A 17,946-nucleotide genomic window follows, 5' to 3' on the forward strand; every position below is an offset into this window, starting at 1 on the left:
CTGCGGAGTTGGCTTTCTTCTGATACTGCTTGTAACAAAACTGGGTGCCTATAGTTGAGAGTGGGCGTATACCCCCTGGGACTCACAATAAGCACTCCCCATAGGCGTGGTCAAGCTTTTTCCTGCCTAGTGTCCTACTCCTTTTAGGGGCAGTATAACCCAATGGTTAAGAAGAATGTGTCCGTCAATGAACATCAGAGAAATTGATTTTACGGTAAGTCAGAAATCCCATTATCTCCTAAACGTGCACCGTTTAGGAGATATTCGCTCTTTTGGCAGCCGGTGATGTTAGCAGCGCATGCTCTCTGAAGGAACGGCATATCTGCACTGTTCCTACAAAGCGCTGTGCAGTGGCTGTGACTCCCGCGTACATGTGTGGGAATGATGTCATCGCGGTTTTCGCCATTCAAGCTTCTGGAGTCTGCGAACCCAGAATGAAAACCACATGAAGATGGGGAGACCTGTCAGCTGGAGGGCTTCATTCTAAGGTATTTCATAATCTAGTTTGCGATGCAGGCTTGCATGCCATTGCCTTGCAGGGGATTTTTTATATATATTTTTTAAAATGCGGTTTACTACTTTAACAAATGCCTGAAAACCCACTACGTAATAATCCGTTGTATATATCATGCAAATATTTTCTCTGAAATTTGTGGTATTTTGCAACTGTTATATATATTTTGTGTAATACCTTATTTGTATGGCATGTACGTCCTTTATAAATGCAGAAAGAGAATGAGAAAATGTGCAGGTTTATTTTTTTTTTTTTTTTTAAGCCATGTTTAAATGTAATTCTTTTAAAAGCTTATTTCCTGTAAAACACCTTTATTTCCTTGCCAGACATTAGGGCGATGCTTTGCAGCACAACCACAACTTTTATGACATATTTTTACAGAAAGAGAACTTTACAGACTAAAGGAATCATATACACTGCTCAAAAAAATTAAAGGAACACTTTTTATCCAGAGTATAATTAAACTCCTAGGATATTGATCTGGTCAGTTAAGTAGCAGAGAGGGTTGCTAATCAGTTTCAGCTGCTTTAATGTTAATGAAACGAGGCACTAGGTGGGCAACAATGAGACTACCTCTGAAACATAATTGGTTTAACAGGTGGAGGCCACTGAAATGTTTCCCCTACTTCTCTTTTCTGACTGTTTTTCACTAGCTTTGCATTTGACTCAGGTCAGTGTCACTACTGGTAGCATGAGGCAAAACCTGGACCCTATAGAGCTTGCACAGGCATTCCAACTCCTCCAGGATGACACATCAATATGTGCCATTGTTTGCTGTGTTTCCCAGCACAGTCTCAAGAGCATGGAGGAGATTCCAGGAGACAGGCAGTTACTCTAGGAGAGCTGGACAGGGCCGTAGAAGGTCATTAACCATCAGCAGGCCCGGGATCTGCTCCTTTGTGCCAGGAGGAACAGGATGAGCACTGTCAGAGCCCTACAAAATTACCTCCAGCAGGCCACTGGTGTGAATGTCTCTGACCAAATAATCAGAAACAGACTTCACGAGGGTGGCCTGAGGGCCCAACGTCCTCTAGTGGGCCTTGTGCCCACTACCCAGCACCGTGGAGCTTGATTGGCATTGAACACCAGAATTGGCAGGTTCACCACTGGTGCTCTGTGCTTTTCACAGCTGAGAGCAGGTTCACCCAGAGCACATGTGACAGACGTGAAAGGGTCTTTAGAAGCTGTGGAAAACATTATTGTGCCGGTCTCCGGACACCCTGACTGGGTATCTCCGCCAAGAAGCTGCTTCCTAAGCTCTGGAATACGAGACCCGTGAATCTGGCTACAGTTACCCCAAGAACTAGGCAATACCAGATTTGGAGCAAACCAGAATAAGAACTGTTTATTGAATCACAGGCACAAAACAATTTACACTCTAGGACAATCCCCCCTCCCATTTAGCAGCTAATCCACCTACACATATACATCCCATAATAAGTTATTCCCAAGGCAGACAGAAACCATAGAACAATGGGATACAGGCAATTAAAAGTAACAAACCCAACCTCACTATCTAGCAAGGGTTTATGTGGAACTCCTACAATAATCTAGCAATCTGAAAAGTCAAATTTTTTATCTTCATATATTTCTTGAGTGATATTCAGAAATATTATTGTTTCAGATGAAAGAGCCCCTTCAGTCTTTCAACACAAATCACACATATAGAACCCAGGATAACAGAGGTAAAACGAAATGCTGAGTCCGGTGTGGTTGTACAGTAAGTCTGATTAGTGCTGGGGTTCTTGGGTCACCCTGTGCCCCTAATAGACACAGGGTGACTTACACATAGGAGGGGTCGGGGAAGCTGGACAAGAAGTTTCCCGACTTGTAATATGGGTTCCACAAGCCCCCCCGTCCAAAGTGACTCCCGTCACAGTTATGCTACCTGTAACATTGTTCAGCATTACTGGTTTGGTGGTGGGTCAGTGATGGTCTGGGGAGGCATATCCATGGAGGGACACACAGTCTAGAAAATGGCACCCTGACTGCCATTAAGTATTGGGATGAAATCCTTGGACCCATGTAAGACCCTAGGCTGGTGCAGTGGGTCCTGGGTTCCTCCTGGTGCACGACAATGCCCGGCCTCATGTGGCGAGAGTATGCAGCCAGTTCCTGGAGGATAAAGGAATTGATACCAATGAATGGCTCCCATGCTCACCTAACCTAAAACCAATAGAACACCTCTGGGGCATTATGTTTTGGTCCATCCGAAGCCTCCAGGTTGCCACTCAGTTTGTTCAGGAGCTCATAGATGCCCTAGTCCAGATCGGGGAGGAAATACCCCGTCCTCTCAAAAGGAGCATCCCCCGACATTGTCAGGCACGCATACAAGCAAGTGGGGGACATACAAACTACTGAATGTCATTTTGAGTTGCTGCATTGAAATTTCAGCAAAATGGACTAGCCTGCTGCATCATTTTTTAATTCAGCCCTCTGTAGGTTGATCATTTTCATTTCCATTTCCATTAAACTATGTGACATCCTTTCGTTCCTAACACATTACCCAGTCTGTATCAGTATAGATATTCAGCATGATATTTTTCCCCATTGATCTATGATGTGTTTTGAAAGTGTTCCTTTAATTTTTTGAGCAGTGTAGTAACCAGTCAGACATTGGCTTTTACTGTTGTGACATTGATACTTTACTGAAATGTAATTGGTTGACGTGCAAGTGTGCATCATGCTGTTTGCACAAATCTGTTAATTGTGAGTTATTTGCATTAATGATTCTGAATAGCATTTTGTAGCAGTTTATCTTCTGTGACAAGCACTGTCAATTCCACATAGATGTACTTCATAATGGACTGAAATGAATGACTGTCGTTCAGATTTTTTTTTTCTTTCATTTCCCCCCCTTAGCTTGTTCTAAGGAAATGGTGTGAGTTGATTCCAGGTGGAGAGTTTAGATGCTTTGTTAAAGAAAACAAACTAATAGGTAAGCTTTTCATGTTGTGATTTAAATGTTTAATTATCTGAGTGCCGGGTCACACTTGTGCGATGCAGGAAGGCTGCGAATTCGCAGCCTGTTCCCGCATCGCAAACGCACATCTGGCAATTCACACTGCCATATGCGATACGATGGGGGTGTCAATGAAATGTTAACGACACCCCCAGTTTGATCGCATATCGCAGTGCGATCTGACAATTCGCACAGGATCAGATCGCACAAGTGTGAACCACTGTGCGATCCGATCCTGATGCGGCTGAAAAAATGCCTCCTGTGCGAATTTAGCCATACAAAGTGTATGGCTGAATTCGCACTGCACATCTGATCGCATGTAATGAAGGAGCAGTGCGCTCTGATATTACATGCGATCGTTGCACACGCGGAAGTGTGAACCGGCACTGAAAGTTAATAGTAGATGTTGTAGAAACATTTTTTTTCCTTTCATTATTATGTAATATTTGGTTCTGTTCATGTCTCCCTAAGATGTATAGAATTTATCTTCCATCCTCTTAAGGCCTGTACACATGATCAGAAAATGGTATGAAACATACCGCTTAAGAAGCGATCTTACGATAATCTGTTCATTCGTACACAGCTTTCGAGAGGTGATCATGACAGTTCATGCAAAATTAGCCGATGGGACACGCACGAAAATTTTCTTTTTTCATTTAATTAGTACAGTTGTTGTCCGAAAATACAATACAAATACAATACATGTCACCACTTCCAAATTTTTATTCTGTCGTATGAGTTTTCGTAACTTCAGTAACCTTTTTATTTTCAATATGAGATTAGCATGCAAAAAAAAAAAAACTAAATAAAAAAAAAAAAAAAACTAAATAAACAGACTATCATTTCTCCAACATACTTATTGTGTGTACCACACATTAGTATGTACCACTGCATTTAATGCCTTCTTAATTTGCATATATAGAATATTTGTATTCCCCATACCTGTTAACAGTGTGTAAAAAAAAAAAAAAACACAGATGCACATTCTATAAAAAAAACTATTTTTTTTTTTTTTTACTATATTTTAGTAAACTGTAATGGATGCTTATGCTTCATGTTGAAGCCTGTGCATGCATTTATTTTATTTCAGGTACTTATATAGCGCTGTCAATTTACGCAGCGCTTTACATATACATTGCACATTCACATCAGTCACTGCCCTCAAGGAGCTTACAATCTAAGGTCCCTAACTCACATATATACAAAGTAGGGCCAATTTTTTATACAGGATCCAATTAACCTACCAGCATGTCTTTGGAGTGTGGGAGGAAAACGGAGTACCCGGAGGAAACTCACGCAGGCACATGGAGAACATGCAAACTCCAGGCAGGTAGTGTCGTGGTTGGGATTCGAACCAGCGACCCTCTTGCTGCTAGGTGAAAGTGCTAACCACTACACCACTGTGCATGCATGCAGCATTGTTTCAGTGGTGTTTTGATAGTTCTTTAGCCAGCATTAATGTGATGATTTTCAATTGTGTATCAGTTTGAACGTGTGTGAAATAAATATATTTCTTTAAAATATGAAAGTTATTTTGCTTAGTTTGTGGAATGTAACTCTTTGTTTATAATAACAAAGATACTAAAGTGCAAGTTTGCAAATTGTCATAATCTTTAAAACTGCAAAATGTTACGGTTATTTAATATTTCTAAGTGAAAACTATTGACTATAATAATGCTATATCTGTATAAGCAGACTTTCCTCCATATTTTAGAGGTTAAAAGTTAGATTTTACCAAGGTAACACGCATCTTTCTGGTAAGTTGTGTCAATGTATTTATAATTGTATATTAATTTCATGGAATGCCTAGACAATTGATGGCGAACCTATGGCATGCATGCCACAGCTGGCACGCAGAGCCCTCTCTGTGGGCCCGCGAGAGCCGCCGCCACTGCCAGCACTTTGACAAGGGGAGAAGTGAGCGTCGGCTGTCCCATGCTGCCCCGTGTATTTCCCCCGCTCGCCCTCCTTCTTCTGTCAAGCAACAGAGTGGTGCTTGCAGGGATCACTGTCCACTCTGATTCCTCCTACCTCCCCACTGGCTGAAGCCATGGACCAATGAGGAGCCAGGACAAGTACACCATGGGACATGTAGTCCCGGAAGACTATGGCTCCTTTTTTATTCAATTCGAGAAAAACTACAGCCCCAGCATGTCCTGAGGAAATAGGAGCAGGGACAGCCTGGAGCCCGTGGAAAAAAAAGGGCTGAGAGAGAATGGAGAGCAAGTGTGAGAGGATTGTGGAGACAAGAGTGAGAGGTGACTGAGGTGGATCAGGAGGGAGAGAGAGCCCAAGCCACAACAACCCCTGGAGATGATCCAGCCAGAGAGGAGCAAGAGGACGGTCCTGAGAGGACACCATCAAGAGTGAGGAGGGTGATCAAAGGCACCAACAAAAGGAGAAGCTGCTTCCAGGCACCCCGACACTGGACGCCAGAGCCGGGTGAGTGCTGAATTGACTACAATCCCTTTTGGAGTCTGCGATCATCACCTGGGTGGCTGGGCATGTTGGCAATTTGAAAAAAATAACTTGGTTTTGTGATAAAGTTTGGCACTCAGGCTCAAAAAGGTTCGCCATCACTGGCCTAGACTATATACATCAGATGCTGTCCAAGACTGTCTTTTGACTGGTTTACACGGGGAGAATAAATGACACTGATGGGCACTGATAGGTGGCACGGAGAGGTGGCACTGATAGGTGGCGCTGATGGGCACTGGTAGACAACGCTTATGGGCAATGGTAGGCGGCACTAATAGGCAGCATTGATAAGTGACACTGATGATGAGGCTGTGTTGGGCACAGATTGGCAGCACTTATGGGCACGGGTAGGCACCGATTAGCAGTACTGATGGCACTGGTGGGCACTGATTAGCAGCACTGGTGGGCACTAAGGGGACCGATGTCCCTCTAACAGAAGCTGGCTAACAGCTTTCTTCTTTTTTTTACTCTGACAGCATGAGGAGAAAAAAAGCCGATAACCGGCTTCTGTTTACTTCCGTGATCAGCTGTCATTGGCTGACAGCTCATCACGTAGTATAGTGCCCGCTGCGATTGGCCCTTTACCCCAATCCCAAGGACTCAGGGATCACAGAGCATTCCGCCCACGTGAGAATGGGAGGAAGTCCATGTACGCCCTTTCAGCTATAGCGTGGGTGCCAAGAGGTTAAGAAAAAATGTTTTTTTGTGAGAATAGGCTACAGTCTGTTATGTGAAGAGATTTACAGGCGAAAAAAATTAAACTAAAGGCAGAACCTGCCTGTTCATAATGTTTTAATAATCCGTTTATTAACATTGGAAGTATATTGCTACATTTGTTTCCCTCCTCTTTTTTATCTTGGACTACAGAATGATTAGACCTAATCTTGTAGAGATCTTAGAGCAGGGGTAGGCAACCTTAAAGAGGTGGAGATCTACCATGAAAGAAGTCAAAGATCATCAGGCACTGTGTCGCCCCCTCACACTTATTTTATCGGTCCTTTCACACGGGCGTTCCGTTTTTTTCGTCCGTTCAATAACTTTTTTTTATTTTTTTTTAAACGGACTTGGATGTCACTTTTTAGGGTCCGTTCTTTTTCTCCATCCTTTGCGGATGAAAAACAGACATAATGTATGTCTATGGGCTAGCGGACGTTAGCGGATGACCAAAAAGCAGAACTGAAGGGAACGGACCAAAAACGGATGTCAGCGGATGGTCATCTGCTAACGTCCGCTAGCCCATAGACATACATTATGTCCGTTTTTCATCCGCAAACGGATGGAGGAAAAAACGGACATACGGAACGCTCGTGTAAAGGGACCCTAAACCTCTAATTGCCATACTACTGTGCCATGATCACGTGCATTGCATGACAATTATGGGTTCGAATTTGAATGGGGAGGAGGCACCATATCGCCTCCTCAACACCAACCAAAATACTTGGATATCTTTTCAGAGGAGCAGCAGTGCTTGCTGCACTTGTGAATGAGCCCTTAGTTGTATTTGTCAGCAGCACCCTTAGTTCTTGTTCACACAAAGTTGGGTGGTGATAAAACCCTGCGGTTGATTTGTAGATTACTCAACCCCAATCCCTACCCCCTTTAGCTTTTGAGGCAGCAGCCAAAGGTGTACACATGCTGCAGCAGGAATTCAGTCCCCCATTGCCTTTGGTGGGTGCTGCCGCCAGATAATCGGGACCCATTAAAGTAAATAGGGCCACTCTGCAAGCACCCCGCAACTGCATGCTTCTGCGGTGTCCAGGGGGTTAAAGCAGGTGGTGAGAAAGAAACACAACACTACTGCTTTAACCCCTTGTTTGCTGTACAGCACAAGGTTGCAGGGCATTTGCAGAGTGGCCTCACTTAAATGGGTCATGCTTGGCAGGTGCTACACCCACCATGACAGGGTGGTATAACTACTGCTGGGGCTGCGACGTGTACACTCCTAGCCACTGCAGCTAAAGGGTTGCTGTTGGGGCACAGGTAGTAAAAACACATCCTAACTATGGGGTTTTACCACCCCTAAACTACAAATGTAAATGAACCCTTACTGTTCTGAGCCCCCTTTAAGGCTGCTTTCACACTGATGTGTTGAGGTTTACCTGCCCTGCGGGTTGCACAGTGCATCTGCAACAGTCCTGAGTTAACTGCACTTTGCCATAGACTTCTATTATATCCTGCAGTTGTTTTGCCCTTTCTGAAAGCGCACCAAAGCTCCTGCATTCAGAAACTGTGCAAAACCCGCAGGATATAGTAGAAGTCTATGACTAAGCACAGCAAGCTCGCAGGAAAGTTGCAGGTACACTACACTGCACCTGCGGTGTGGGCAAAGCACAGCACGTCAGTGTGAAAAGTAGCCCTATACTATTATGCCCAGTTTACTGCTTCACACTGACCTGAAGATCTCTTCTTTCCTGCTGCTTGCACCACTCCGGAGACCGCTAGTAGGGATAAGAGATGGAGTGTAGTTGGTATCACTCTGCATGGGACAGGAGCCAGCATTACAGAGAAGGCATTAGCTTATGCAGCTCTTGCTCCCTACTACAGCTACAACTTTACAAGTAGTACCTCTGCATTGCACTCTGTTTGATGCTCTGAGATGGCAGATCAGCAAGCCCAGACCGTGATCTACCAGTTCCCTGGCTGCAATTCACTGGTTGCTGACCCCAGTCTTAGAACTATCTGAGATTAGGAGTGGTTTAGCTTTTCAGCAAAAGATACTGGACAGGACTGGCCATACTCGGTCCACAAAAATTCTTTAGGCTAAAAAAAGAATAAAACATGGGGAAATGTGCCTATTTCTCTATTGGTCATTAACTGATGCAGTCTTCTGATCTCCATATCGGTAGGGTTATACTGCCCCCTACAGGAGTAGGACACTAAGAGGAAAAAAAGTTCTGGCTACGACTATGGGTAGTCCCAGGGGGTATACCCTCTCTCCCTGCTATAGGATGTCCGTTTTAATCTGCCTAGTCAGGAATAAGGACCTAGTTCTTTGCTGGGATCTCTGGTCCTGGCAAAGTTTTTTCTAGTTAGCTTTTTCTCCAGATGTTTTCCCTGTGAGTTCTACAAGCAACTATGCTGGATCTGGGCGACGGGCTGGATATATACATCCAGTGGTCACCCCAGCCAGCCAATGAGCACACAGACCTTAGCTCTGTGCTGGGTCGGCCACGACATAGTTCCACTGGACGGGTACTGGCTCCGCGAGTTAAACGTCTCGCCAGGTCGCATACGACCGGGTCTAGGCCCGAGTCGCAGCGTTCCTATTTGGCCGACAGCCCCCCCACTTCGGCGGAGAGGAGTTCTGTCAGGAGATGGCACCGCCTGTCCCTGGTATGGTGAGTAAATTTTTCCCCCCTCTTCTCCTGGCGGGTTTTGGGGTGGACGCGGGCCCCTCCCTTGGACGGTCGGACCCTCACAACCCCGTGTTCCCCTCTGCCCTATCATGCACCCCCACCTAACTGCCCCCCCCTCACTACTGGGGCTATTGGGATGTTTGTGACTACTCCCAGGGGTTGAAATCGAGCTATAGGCCACAGGTGGGGGAGGGGGGTGCGCCGCCGGCGATGAACGATTGGGCGGGGGGAGGTTTCTATCTGTCACTCCAGGGCTCACCTTCCAATCGATCCCGTCCAGGAGGCTGTGGGGTCCTCTGATGCAACATGGACCCTGCAGAACATGTGTCCCCACCTGACCCCCTCAAGGAGGCCACAGGGCCCTCCATATCCCAGCTATCAATCAATGCACTGCCATTGGTGTCCCGTGTGGAGCTGGCCTCTAAAAGGCAAGGTGATAATAAAACGCCCTCCACCTACCCCTGCCTCATCTGATGTTTCAGATTCTGAGTCTGACTCAGCCACCGCAGACGCGGGTCTCCCTGCCGGGTCTACTACCTCGCGCCCTGTCTCCTCTGACAGTGAGGATGAGATTTCTCGCTCCGCAACCGTGCAAGAAAAGGCGCTGGTGGACGCACTGGTTGTATCTATAGACTCTAAAAATGGAGGACGCAGCTGTGACTGCGACTTAGGCACATGTTACATTTGGCACTCCCAAGCCATTCAGAGTGGCAAAGGTTTTTCTTTTCCCGCGTATTTTGACAACCTGCTCAAAAAAGAATGGGACCGCCAAAGCGTTCCCCTGGGGTGCCTAAGCGGATTGCTAGACGCTTACCCTTTGAGGAGTCCCTTATAAAGAAGTGAACTGTGCCACGTACGGTGGACCCCCCCGGTCTCTAGGCTGAATAAAGCTACCATGATCCCAGTGGAGGATTCCCCTTCCTTTAAGGATCCGACGGATAGAAAGGCAGAGTCTGTGGCCCGCAATATGTACTCCCTGGCAGGGTCTGCACTAAGACCGGTGTTTACGGTTGCCCTGGTGTCGGAAACATTGACTGAATGGGCTAAGTTACTACGCCGTGACCTGGAGCGGAGACATCTTCCTCCTGCCTTGGAGGAGCTGTTGGACCAGCTGGTGCAGGGGCTGCAATTTGTTTGCGATGCCGCGCTATTGGGCCGACTGTCGGTTTCGGCAGTGGTCCTCCGGCGTATACTTTGGCTAAAGTGCTTGTCTGTGGGTCAGACCTCAAAGAAGGCCTTGACTGATCTGCCTTTTCAAGGAGATCGCCTGCTTGGGGCTACCCTGGATGACATTATCAAAGGTCTCACAGGGGGTAAGAGTGCCTTTCTCCCTCAGGCTAACAAGGGTAAGGACCCTCGGTGCAGACAGGGTCCCTCCTTTTCAGCACACAAGAAGTTTTTTCGTCCCCCAGGGTCAGTCGATAAGGCAAAGCCCTTCAAGACTCCCTCAGGTGGTTCCAAGCGACCCTGGTCTGGCAAACAAAAATCAAGTTTTTCCAGACCTGGGACAAGACCGCTTTGGCCTGAAGGTGTGCCCTCACCCGTATCTGGGTTGGGGGGAAGTCTTTGCCGGTTCCCAGACCTGTGGCTATCCCGGATACAAGACAAATGGATTCACAAGGTCATATGGTCCGGTTACAAGATTGAGTTTCGATCCGTCCCACCGGTAATGTTTTGCCCTTCCAATGTGAGACTGTCCCCAGATAGCTTGCTGGCGCTCTCTGGGGCAGTACAGGGCATGGTACAACAGTGAGTAATAGTTCCGGTTCCGTGTGCGGAATGTTTTCAGGGCTTTTATTCAAACCTCTTCATGGTCCCCAGGAAGGAAGGCAAGGTGCGTCCAATCCTGGACCTGAAAGCACTGAATTGCTTTGTGCGAGTTCAAAAATTCAAGATGGAATCTGTTCGCACAGTTGTGGCTTCCCTACACCAGGGGGATCTCCTGGCCTCCATAAACATCAAAGATGCCTACCTTCACATCCCAATCTGTGCAGGACACCAATGGTTTCTCCGTTTTGCAGAGGGAGAGGATCCCTATCAGTTTGTGGTGTTACCCTTTGGTCTCGCCTCTGCTCCTCAGGTCTTCACAAAGGTGTTGGCTCTGGTCCTGGCGCTGTTACGGCATATCGGTCCAGGGTTACCTGGATGATATGCTTCTCCATGCGGAGTCTCCCACGTTGCTGGTGACGAATTTGGAGATCACTATGAGAACTCTGGAGGAGTTCGGGTGGATTCTGAATCTTCAGAAGTCGTCCCTGGTTCCTTCCATGAGACTGGACTATCTGGGCCTGACTTTGGACTCGTCCTCAGCCAGGGTGTTTCTTCCTCCGGAAAAACTCCAAAAACTCCAGACTGCTGTTCAGCTGTTGCTGTCCAGCAAATGGTCCTCCCTTCGGACCTGTATGAGAGTTCTGGGACTGATGGTGTCATCCTTCGAGGCGGCCCCCTTCGCTCAATTCCACACGAGGATCCTCCAGAAGGAAATCCTTCTCAAATGAAACAAGAATCCAATTTCCCTAGACAATCCTATCCAGCTGAGCCCGGTGACCAGGGAGTCCCTGATATGGTGGTTTCGGTTCCCGATGCTCAAGCAAGGGACATCCTTCCCCCCTATATATTGGACGATTGTCACCACGGATGCCAGTCTGTCTGGCTGGGGAGGGTTTCTCGACAGGTTGTCAGCTCAAAGAGTATGGTCCCTGGAAGAATCCAGGTTACCGATCAAGGTTCTGGAGCTGAGAGCGATCAGGCTTTGCCTAGTCCACTGGATCACGCACTTGCAGGGTTGTCCAGTGCGCATTCAATCGGACAATGCCACGGCCGTGGCTTATATCAATCACCAAGGGGGCACCAAAAGTGTCCTTGCGGCCTTGAAAGTGGCAGGCATCCTTCGATGGGCGGAAAGGCTTTGTTACGGCTCTCTCCGCTGTTCACATTCCAGAAGTGGAAAATTGGCAGACAGATTACCTTAGTCGACAGGCAGGTGTTCCAGCAGGTGTGCCTTTGTTGGGGCACTCCAGATGTAGATCTGTTGGTGTCTCGGATCAACAGAAAAGTGCAGAGGTTTGTGGCCCACTCCCGGGACCTTCTGGCAGATGCCGCAGACATGCTAGTGGCCCCATGGGGTCAGTATCAGCTGGTGTATGCATTTCCTCTCAAGTTGCTGTCAAGACTTCTTCACAGGATCGAGGAGGAAGGGATTCCGGTCATTCTTCTGGCTCCAGACTGGCCTCGCCGAGCTTGGTACGCCGACCTGGTCAGGCTAGTTGCAGACGCTCTTTGGAGACTTCCTCTCAGGGAGGATTTACTGTCTCAATGGCCAATATTCCATCCTGCTTTACAGTCGCTGGCTTTGGCAGCTTGGTTGTTAAGAGCCAGGTGCTGAAGGACCGGGGGTTGTCTGCTTCAGTGATTCCCACTCTGCTTAAAGCGAAGAAAGCAACTCCTAGGAAGATCTATCATCGTACGTGGAAGTCGTATATTGCGTGGTGTGAGCCCCTTGGGGTTCCCCCTCGCTCTTACTCGGGGACTCAGATCTTGGCTTTCCTGCAACGGGGAGTTGATCAAAAATTGGCCTGAAGTACTATCAAGGGTCAGGTCTCGGCCTTGGCAATCATCTTCCAAAGGCCATTAGCCTCCCATTCTCTGGTACGTAACTTTATCCAGGAGGTGCGACACTTGGCACCTCCGGTGCGACCTCAGTTGCCACCTTGGGACCTTAATTTGGTGTTGTCGGTTCTCTAGAAACCTCCTTTTGAAAGTATTCGGGAGATTCCCCTGCTTTCCTTGTCCCAGAAGGTGGCCTTTTTGGTGGCTATTACTTCTGCGCGCAGGGTGTCGGAACTGGTGATGTTGTCCTGTCATTCTCCCTATATGGTGGTTCACAGGGATAAAGTGGTACTTTGTCCGGATCCGTCCTTCCTTCCTTCCTTCAAATTTCTTTCCTGCAACCACAGACAGTTGATGAAGGAATCCCTCCTGCTGAGCCATTGTATTCTCCAGGCAGCCGCAGGGGGGAGGGGGAAGCCGCCCCCGCTGGAAGAAGACCGTGATTGTTGCTAGCGGCCATAGCAGCCATTAGCGATAATCGCAGGCAAAACCCGGCTTGCTTGTTGTACCCAAGATGATCGATCAAACTGGTACATTCAGCCTGCCCATATACAGTTTGAATCTGTGTATGGGCTGCCTTATTCTGAATACATTTTAAAATCAGATTACCCAAGAGCAAATCTCCTGGTATGAACCACTTAATTGTTGTAAGCAGTATCTAATTCATCCATTTTTAAGTGGACAGTTTTGGTTACCATTAACTCTATACAGCTAGAACTCTATAGGGCTTCTACCTGCCGTTCCACAACTACTTTAAGCTGGACATAGATTGATTGAATATTATTCAGTTCAGCAGGGACTAGCCAAGATTGGATCCATGAATGGGCAGGCTGATTGTACTGAAGTTAATCCATTGATCAACTTCAGTACAACCAGCCTGTCATACTTTATATATGAGATTACTGCCGGCGGCTATAGCCGCTAGCAGTAATCATTGTGTTTTTCTGGCCAGGAACGCTCCCTGCCAGCAGAACACACAAAAATGCTGCGGGAGGGATTCCCCTATTAACACTGATTTGTGTTAGGGGAATCAAGTGTTTTTTCTTTCCTTGATCCTGAGGTTGCAGGAAAGAAAATTGAATCCTCTATGGCTTGCCTTACTCTCTCTACTTAGTCCCTTTTTTCTTTTATCTGTTAATTGCACACCAGTCATCATTAATCTCGGGCCCTGAAGCCATATATTGGTTGGTTGCTTGTAAATTGTCTTTTATTTTGTCTGCATCTGCTACCTTTTGACCTATACTATACCACTGGCCTATACCTTGTTCAGGACTGTAGTGTGCTATTTTGTGAAAACAATAAAAATCATTGAACAGAGAAAGTTCCTAAGCTTTTCATAGCATTTACACAACAAAACAATCTTGCATCTTTTTCTGTTTTGTCTGCCTTATGCTATCCTCACTGATGCTGCATATTTTTAAAGAATGGTTATGTTGACACAGCTGCATTATTCAGCATGCTGGTGTGAACTCATTTCTCAGTGACACTCTGACAAGTATTTCAAAAATTCAGTGGCATCAATGCAAAAATATGATGACAGTGCTATGAATAACTTTTTAACCAGACTGATGTTAAGTGACAAGCAGTATATGTACCTTACTCCAGCATTGTCATGTCAACCCTTAAGTACATCCTCACAGTGCTAGTTGCTTGATGACTCAGATGTGAACTTTCCTAGTGGAAACTTTTACAATTTATGGTTTACAATAAGTAATAGTATGCCATTATATAACTAATTTAGCTTGGGACTTTTTAATACCATAGTCATTTCTTGCGTTTGTAATATACACATTAACATTAATCCAGCAGACTGTGCGACCCTTGATGTGACGTCTGTAACTATAGGACTGTAATGAGAACGTATGAACTGGCTTGGTTGAAGATGTTCTATTTTAATCTTGACTCTTCTTATATATATTTACTTTTTCAGGATTTTTTTCCCCCTGTTTGCTATTCAATAACCTGAATCACACTGGCTTCATCTGTAACTGACAAGAGTATCGTTACGTAGAGTAGCTAGCTATTCATAGAAGTATGGAGCACTGGACCACTTATCCGGAGTATTGATAAAAGATTAAAGCTTGACTCCATTCATTTTTTTTTTCTCCCAAGCAGTAGGGCTGTGCTCACACAGCGTGTGTTAACTATTCGTTTTGTCTCCAGAAAACCGCGCTCTACCATGTCTAGTGGTGGACTGTTCCTGCCGTCCTAACATCCAGAGCCAGTCTATGGGTGTGATGACTTCAGGAATAGTCCATTCACAAGACTGCTGCTGTGCGGGGGAGGGGCAGGAGTGTGGAGGACCAGTCTTGTACTGAAATGATTGGTCGATTCGGTAAGTATATCTCCTCTGTAAAATCCCCTAGACAAAAATGAGCAGTTAAATCATGCACTGCTGGCACAGCCTAACTGCATGGGAGAAACTTTTTTTACCCGAAGTTCTTCTTAAAGGTTTTGTCCAATATATGTGGGTACCCTTAAAACAGCTCTCCAGTGGTTAAATGCCATAAAGCAACTCGTATCTCAGTCACAGCCTAAAATGTCATGGTGGAAAGTGCCAAGCACAAGGTCTGTGTTGGTCCAGAATACATTTTATATGAAGATGTATACCAGAAAAATGGCAGACTCCTTTTGAGTATTTGTATAAATTGCAAATCCCAGTTAAGATGAAAGCAACATAGTTAAAGGGTAAGTTTGTGAACTCCCACCAACCTCCTCACCCAGTTTTTGCTGTACAAGGAAACATTATTGAGTTGATTTGATTACATTCATTACCATTATAAACCTGGAAATTCTGATACCTGTTGTTTAAGGGAATGGGATTTGCAAGGCTTTAAAATTATATCACATGTTTTTATGTGCATTACAGTCATTTAGTTTATACATTTTATAAAATTGGTGCAGTGTAGGAAATAGATGATTGTTATGTATTATAAATACTTCCTGACAAGTCCTTACAGTATATTTGTTAAATTTTTAGAAATTTGTGCTGGAAAAGGAGTGATTCCTTCTCCGGAAGCTGTTTGATTTGAATGTGCCATTTCTTGTTCTAGCATAATCTAAGGCTTGGCATGAATGGGCAGACATCTTGCCAGGAAAAATGGGTATTGTAGATTCTGCCTGGAACAGTGACAAATGGAACCTATATGTGCAGTGGCAGGTTCGTTCCCTTTTTGCCCTGGGAATGATTGACGTCAGTCACCAAGCTGTTTTCAGAAGTAATGAACCTTTGGGTGCTCATTTCTGTTTCTTGGGAGAATAAGGATTGATTCTCTCTAAATATATGCAACATCCATACTTTGGTGGTCTGAGTAGATCAATGGCTGCCCTCTCTTGTTCCTGGAGAGATCTCTGCTTACTATGGTCAACTCTAGGTTTAACACCATGTTCTGTGCACATTGTCAAAACTGTTCACTATGGCTCTCAGCCTTATTCATAGCCCAACCATTGCCTCGTTTTCTAGTGAACACACTAACAAACACTGCATTTTAAAATGAACTTCTCATGGAAATATTTCAACTTTGCAGGTATATCACAAAGAGATTATACACAATATTATGATCACATCTGTAAGCAAAAAGAAGACATCCAAAGATCAATACAGAAATTTTTTCAAAAAGACATCCAGTACAATTTCTTTGATGAGGACTGTAAGTATTTATTGTAAAACTTTTAGCATTTCTGATCACGTATTGTCCATCCAAACTCTCTTTGTTAGTTTGGTGTAGTGCAAATGTTAGCTCTATGGAAAATGTAGAAATGACAGTGTCAATAGTTGCTACAGCTGGACAGCTTTGGAGACAAATAATCTATAATAATTCAACAACACTGATAAAAGTATTGTTTTTTTTTTTTAAAGCCAGGTTGCTTACCTAATTACCTGTTTTTTAGTCACTGTATATCTAACATTGGTGGTCAACAGAAGAAATAGTAAAAAAAGCCCTCACTTCCTAAGAGAAGTACTGTATGGCTTTTTTTTTTTAAGAATCATACTTGCCTAGGTGGATGCAGCATTGCTCCAGCGCTGCATCTGTCTCCTGTCGGCTCTAACACTGAGAATCGAGCGATCAAATACCACCGATCACTTGGTTCTCATAGCTCCCTGAGCAGAGAGCTGATGACTGTCAGTCAACGGCTCTCTGCTCTGCCCCCCACGCTTACTGGAGCGCTAGGCTGTGGAGGGGGTGGGAGCAGCCAGATCAGGCTCTCAGTGGCTCGCTGAGAAACTGAGCCAGGTGCCAGTCCAGCATGTGGGCAGTTTTTTCTTTTTGCTTGCATCACTACCAAGTTGAACTCTGCTGTGTTGACCTGTTTTACAGTAAGCTGCCCCCAATAAATGCATGCAAATTCAGTTCCCATTGATAAGCAACATTTGTTTTTTAAATTTTAGACTGGGATGCTTCGAGATTTTTCATACTTTTAAAGGCTGACACAGCTGAATAAATGTTAAGAAACACTGCTTTACACTATCACTTCAAAATGTGATAAAAAATAAGTTAACCTTTTCACAAAAAAAAAGAAAAAAAACAGAAAAGGTACACTAACTCTAAATTTCCTGGCCAACCCTCAGATCGTGCTGCACTTGGGAGCCATGATGCCTTGTGCTGCCATAATGTCTCAGATGCCTTTTGCGTCGGTCAGCACATTCACAAGACCGTGCTGCCCAGTGCGCACTTGTCATGGCAAGTATTACGATGGATACCCTGGAGCTGTGTGTTGCAGCGTACATACCACTAGCAGAAATGGAGAATTGTTAGAGGAATAAGCCAGCCATGCATGGCTTGAAACTTCAAATCCAAATTTTGATCCATGTGTGGGATTTTCCCTGCTCAATCAGTGCTGCTTGCTATAGTCAGCAGCACTGATTATTATATTCTGACAATGGGGAAGTCTCCCCGTTGTCAGAATAAAATAGTTCAGTGGGGAGGATTCCCCCATCTCACTGGTCCAAAAAAAAGTTACTTCTCTATGGGCTGCTTTAGAATGTTTTGCAATTTTGTTGCAGTATGTTGAAGAATGGTTGTATC

At 45.3% G+C, this 17,946-nt stretch overlaps 2 protein-coding genes across 4 annotated transcripts in view; one reads left to right on the forward strand and one right to left on the reverse strand.

Annotated features, from left to right (window-relative positions):
• The window catches only part of UPF2 (UPF2 regulator of nonsense mediated mRNA decay), a gene marked incomplete at its 3' end in the record, with an annotated part of 673,568 nt that overhangs the window by 417,326 nt on the left and 238,296 nt on the right, over positions 1 to 17,946 (reverse strand). The window lies entirely within an intron of this gene.
• The window catches only part of CDC123 (cell division cycle 123), a 131,287-nt gene that overhangs the window by 84,719 nt on the left and 28,622 nt on the right, over positions 1 to 17,946 (forward strand). For both annotated transcript variants that reach the window (XM_082256970.1, XM_082256971.1), the window contains exons 8-9: positions 3,377 to 3,452; positions 16,447 to 16,569. In XM_082256970.1, coding sequence (XP_082113096.1) covers positions 3,377 to 3,452; positions 16,447 to 16,569 — 199 coding nt within the window. The remainder of the gene's footprint in view (positions 1 to 3,376; positions 3,453 to 16,446; positions 16,570 to 17,946) is intronic.

This window comes from Pelophylax lessonae (assembly GCF_965119305.1).
Source record: "Pelophylax lessonae genome assembly, chromosome: 4".
Classification (NCBI taxonomy): Eukaryota; Metazoa; Chordata; class Amphibia; order Anura; family Ranidae; genus Pelophylax; species Pelophylax lessonae.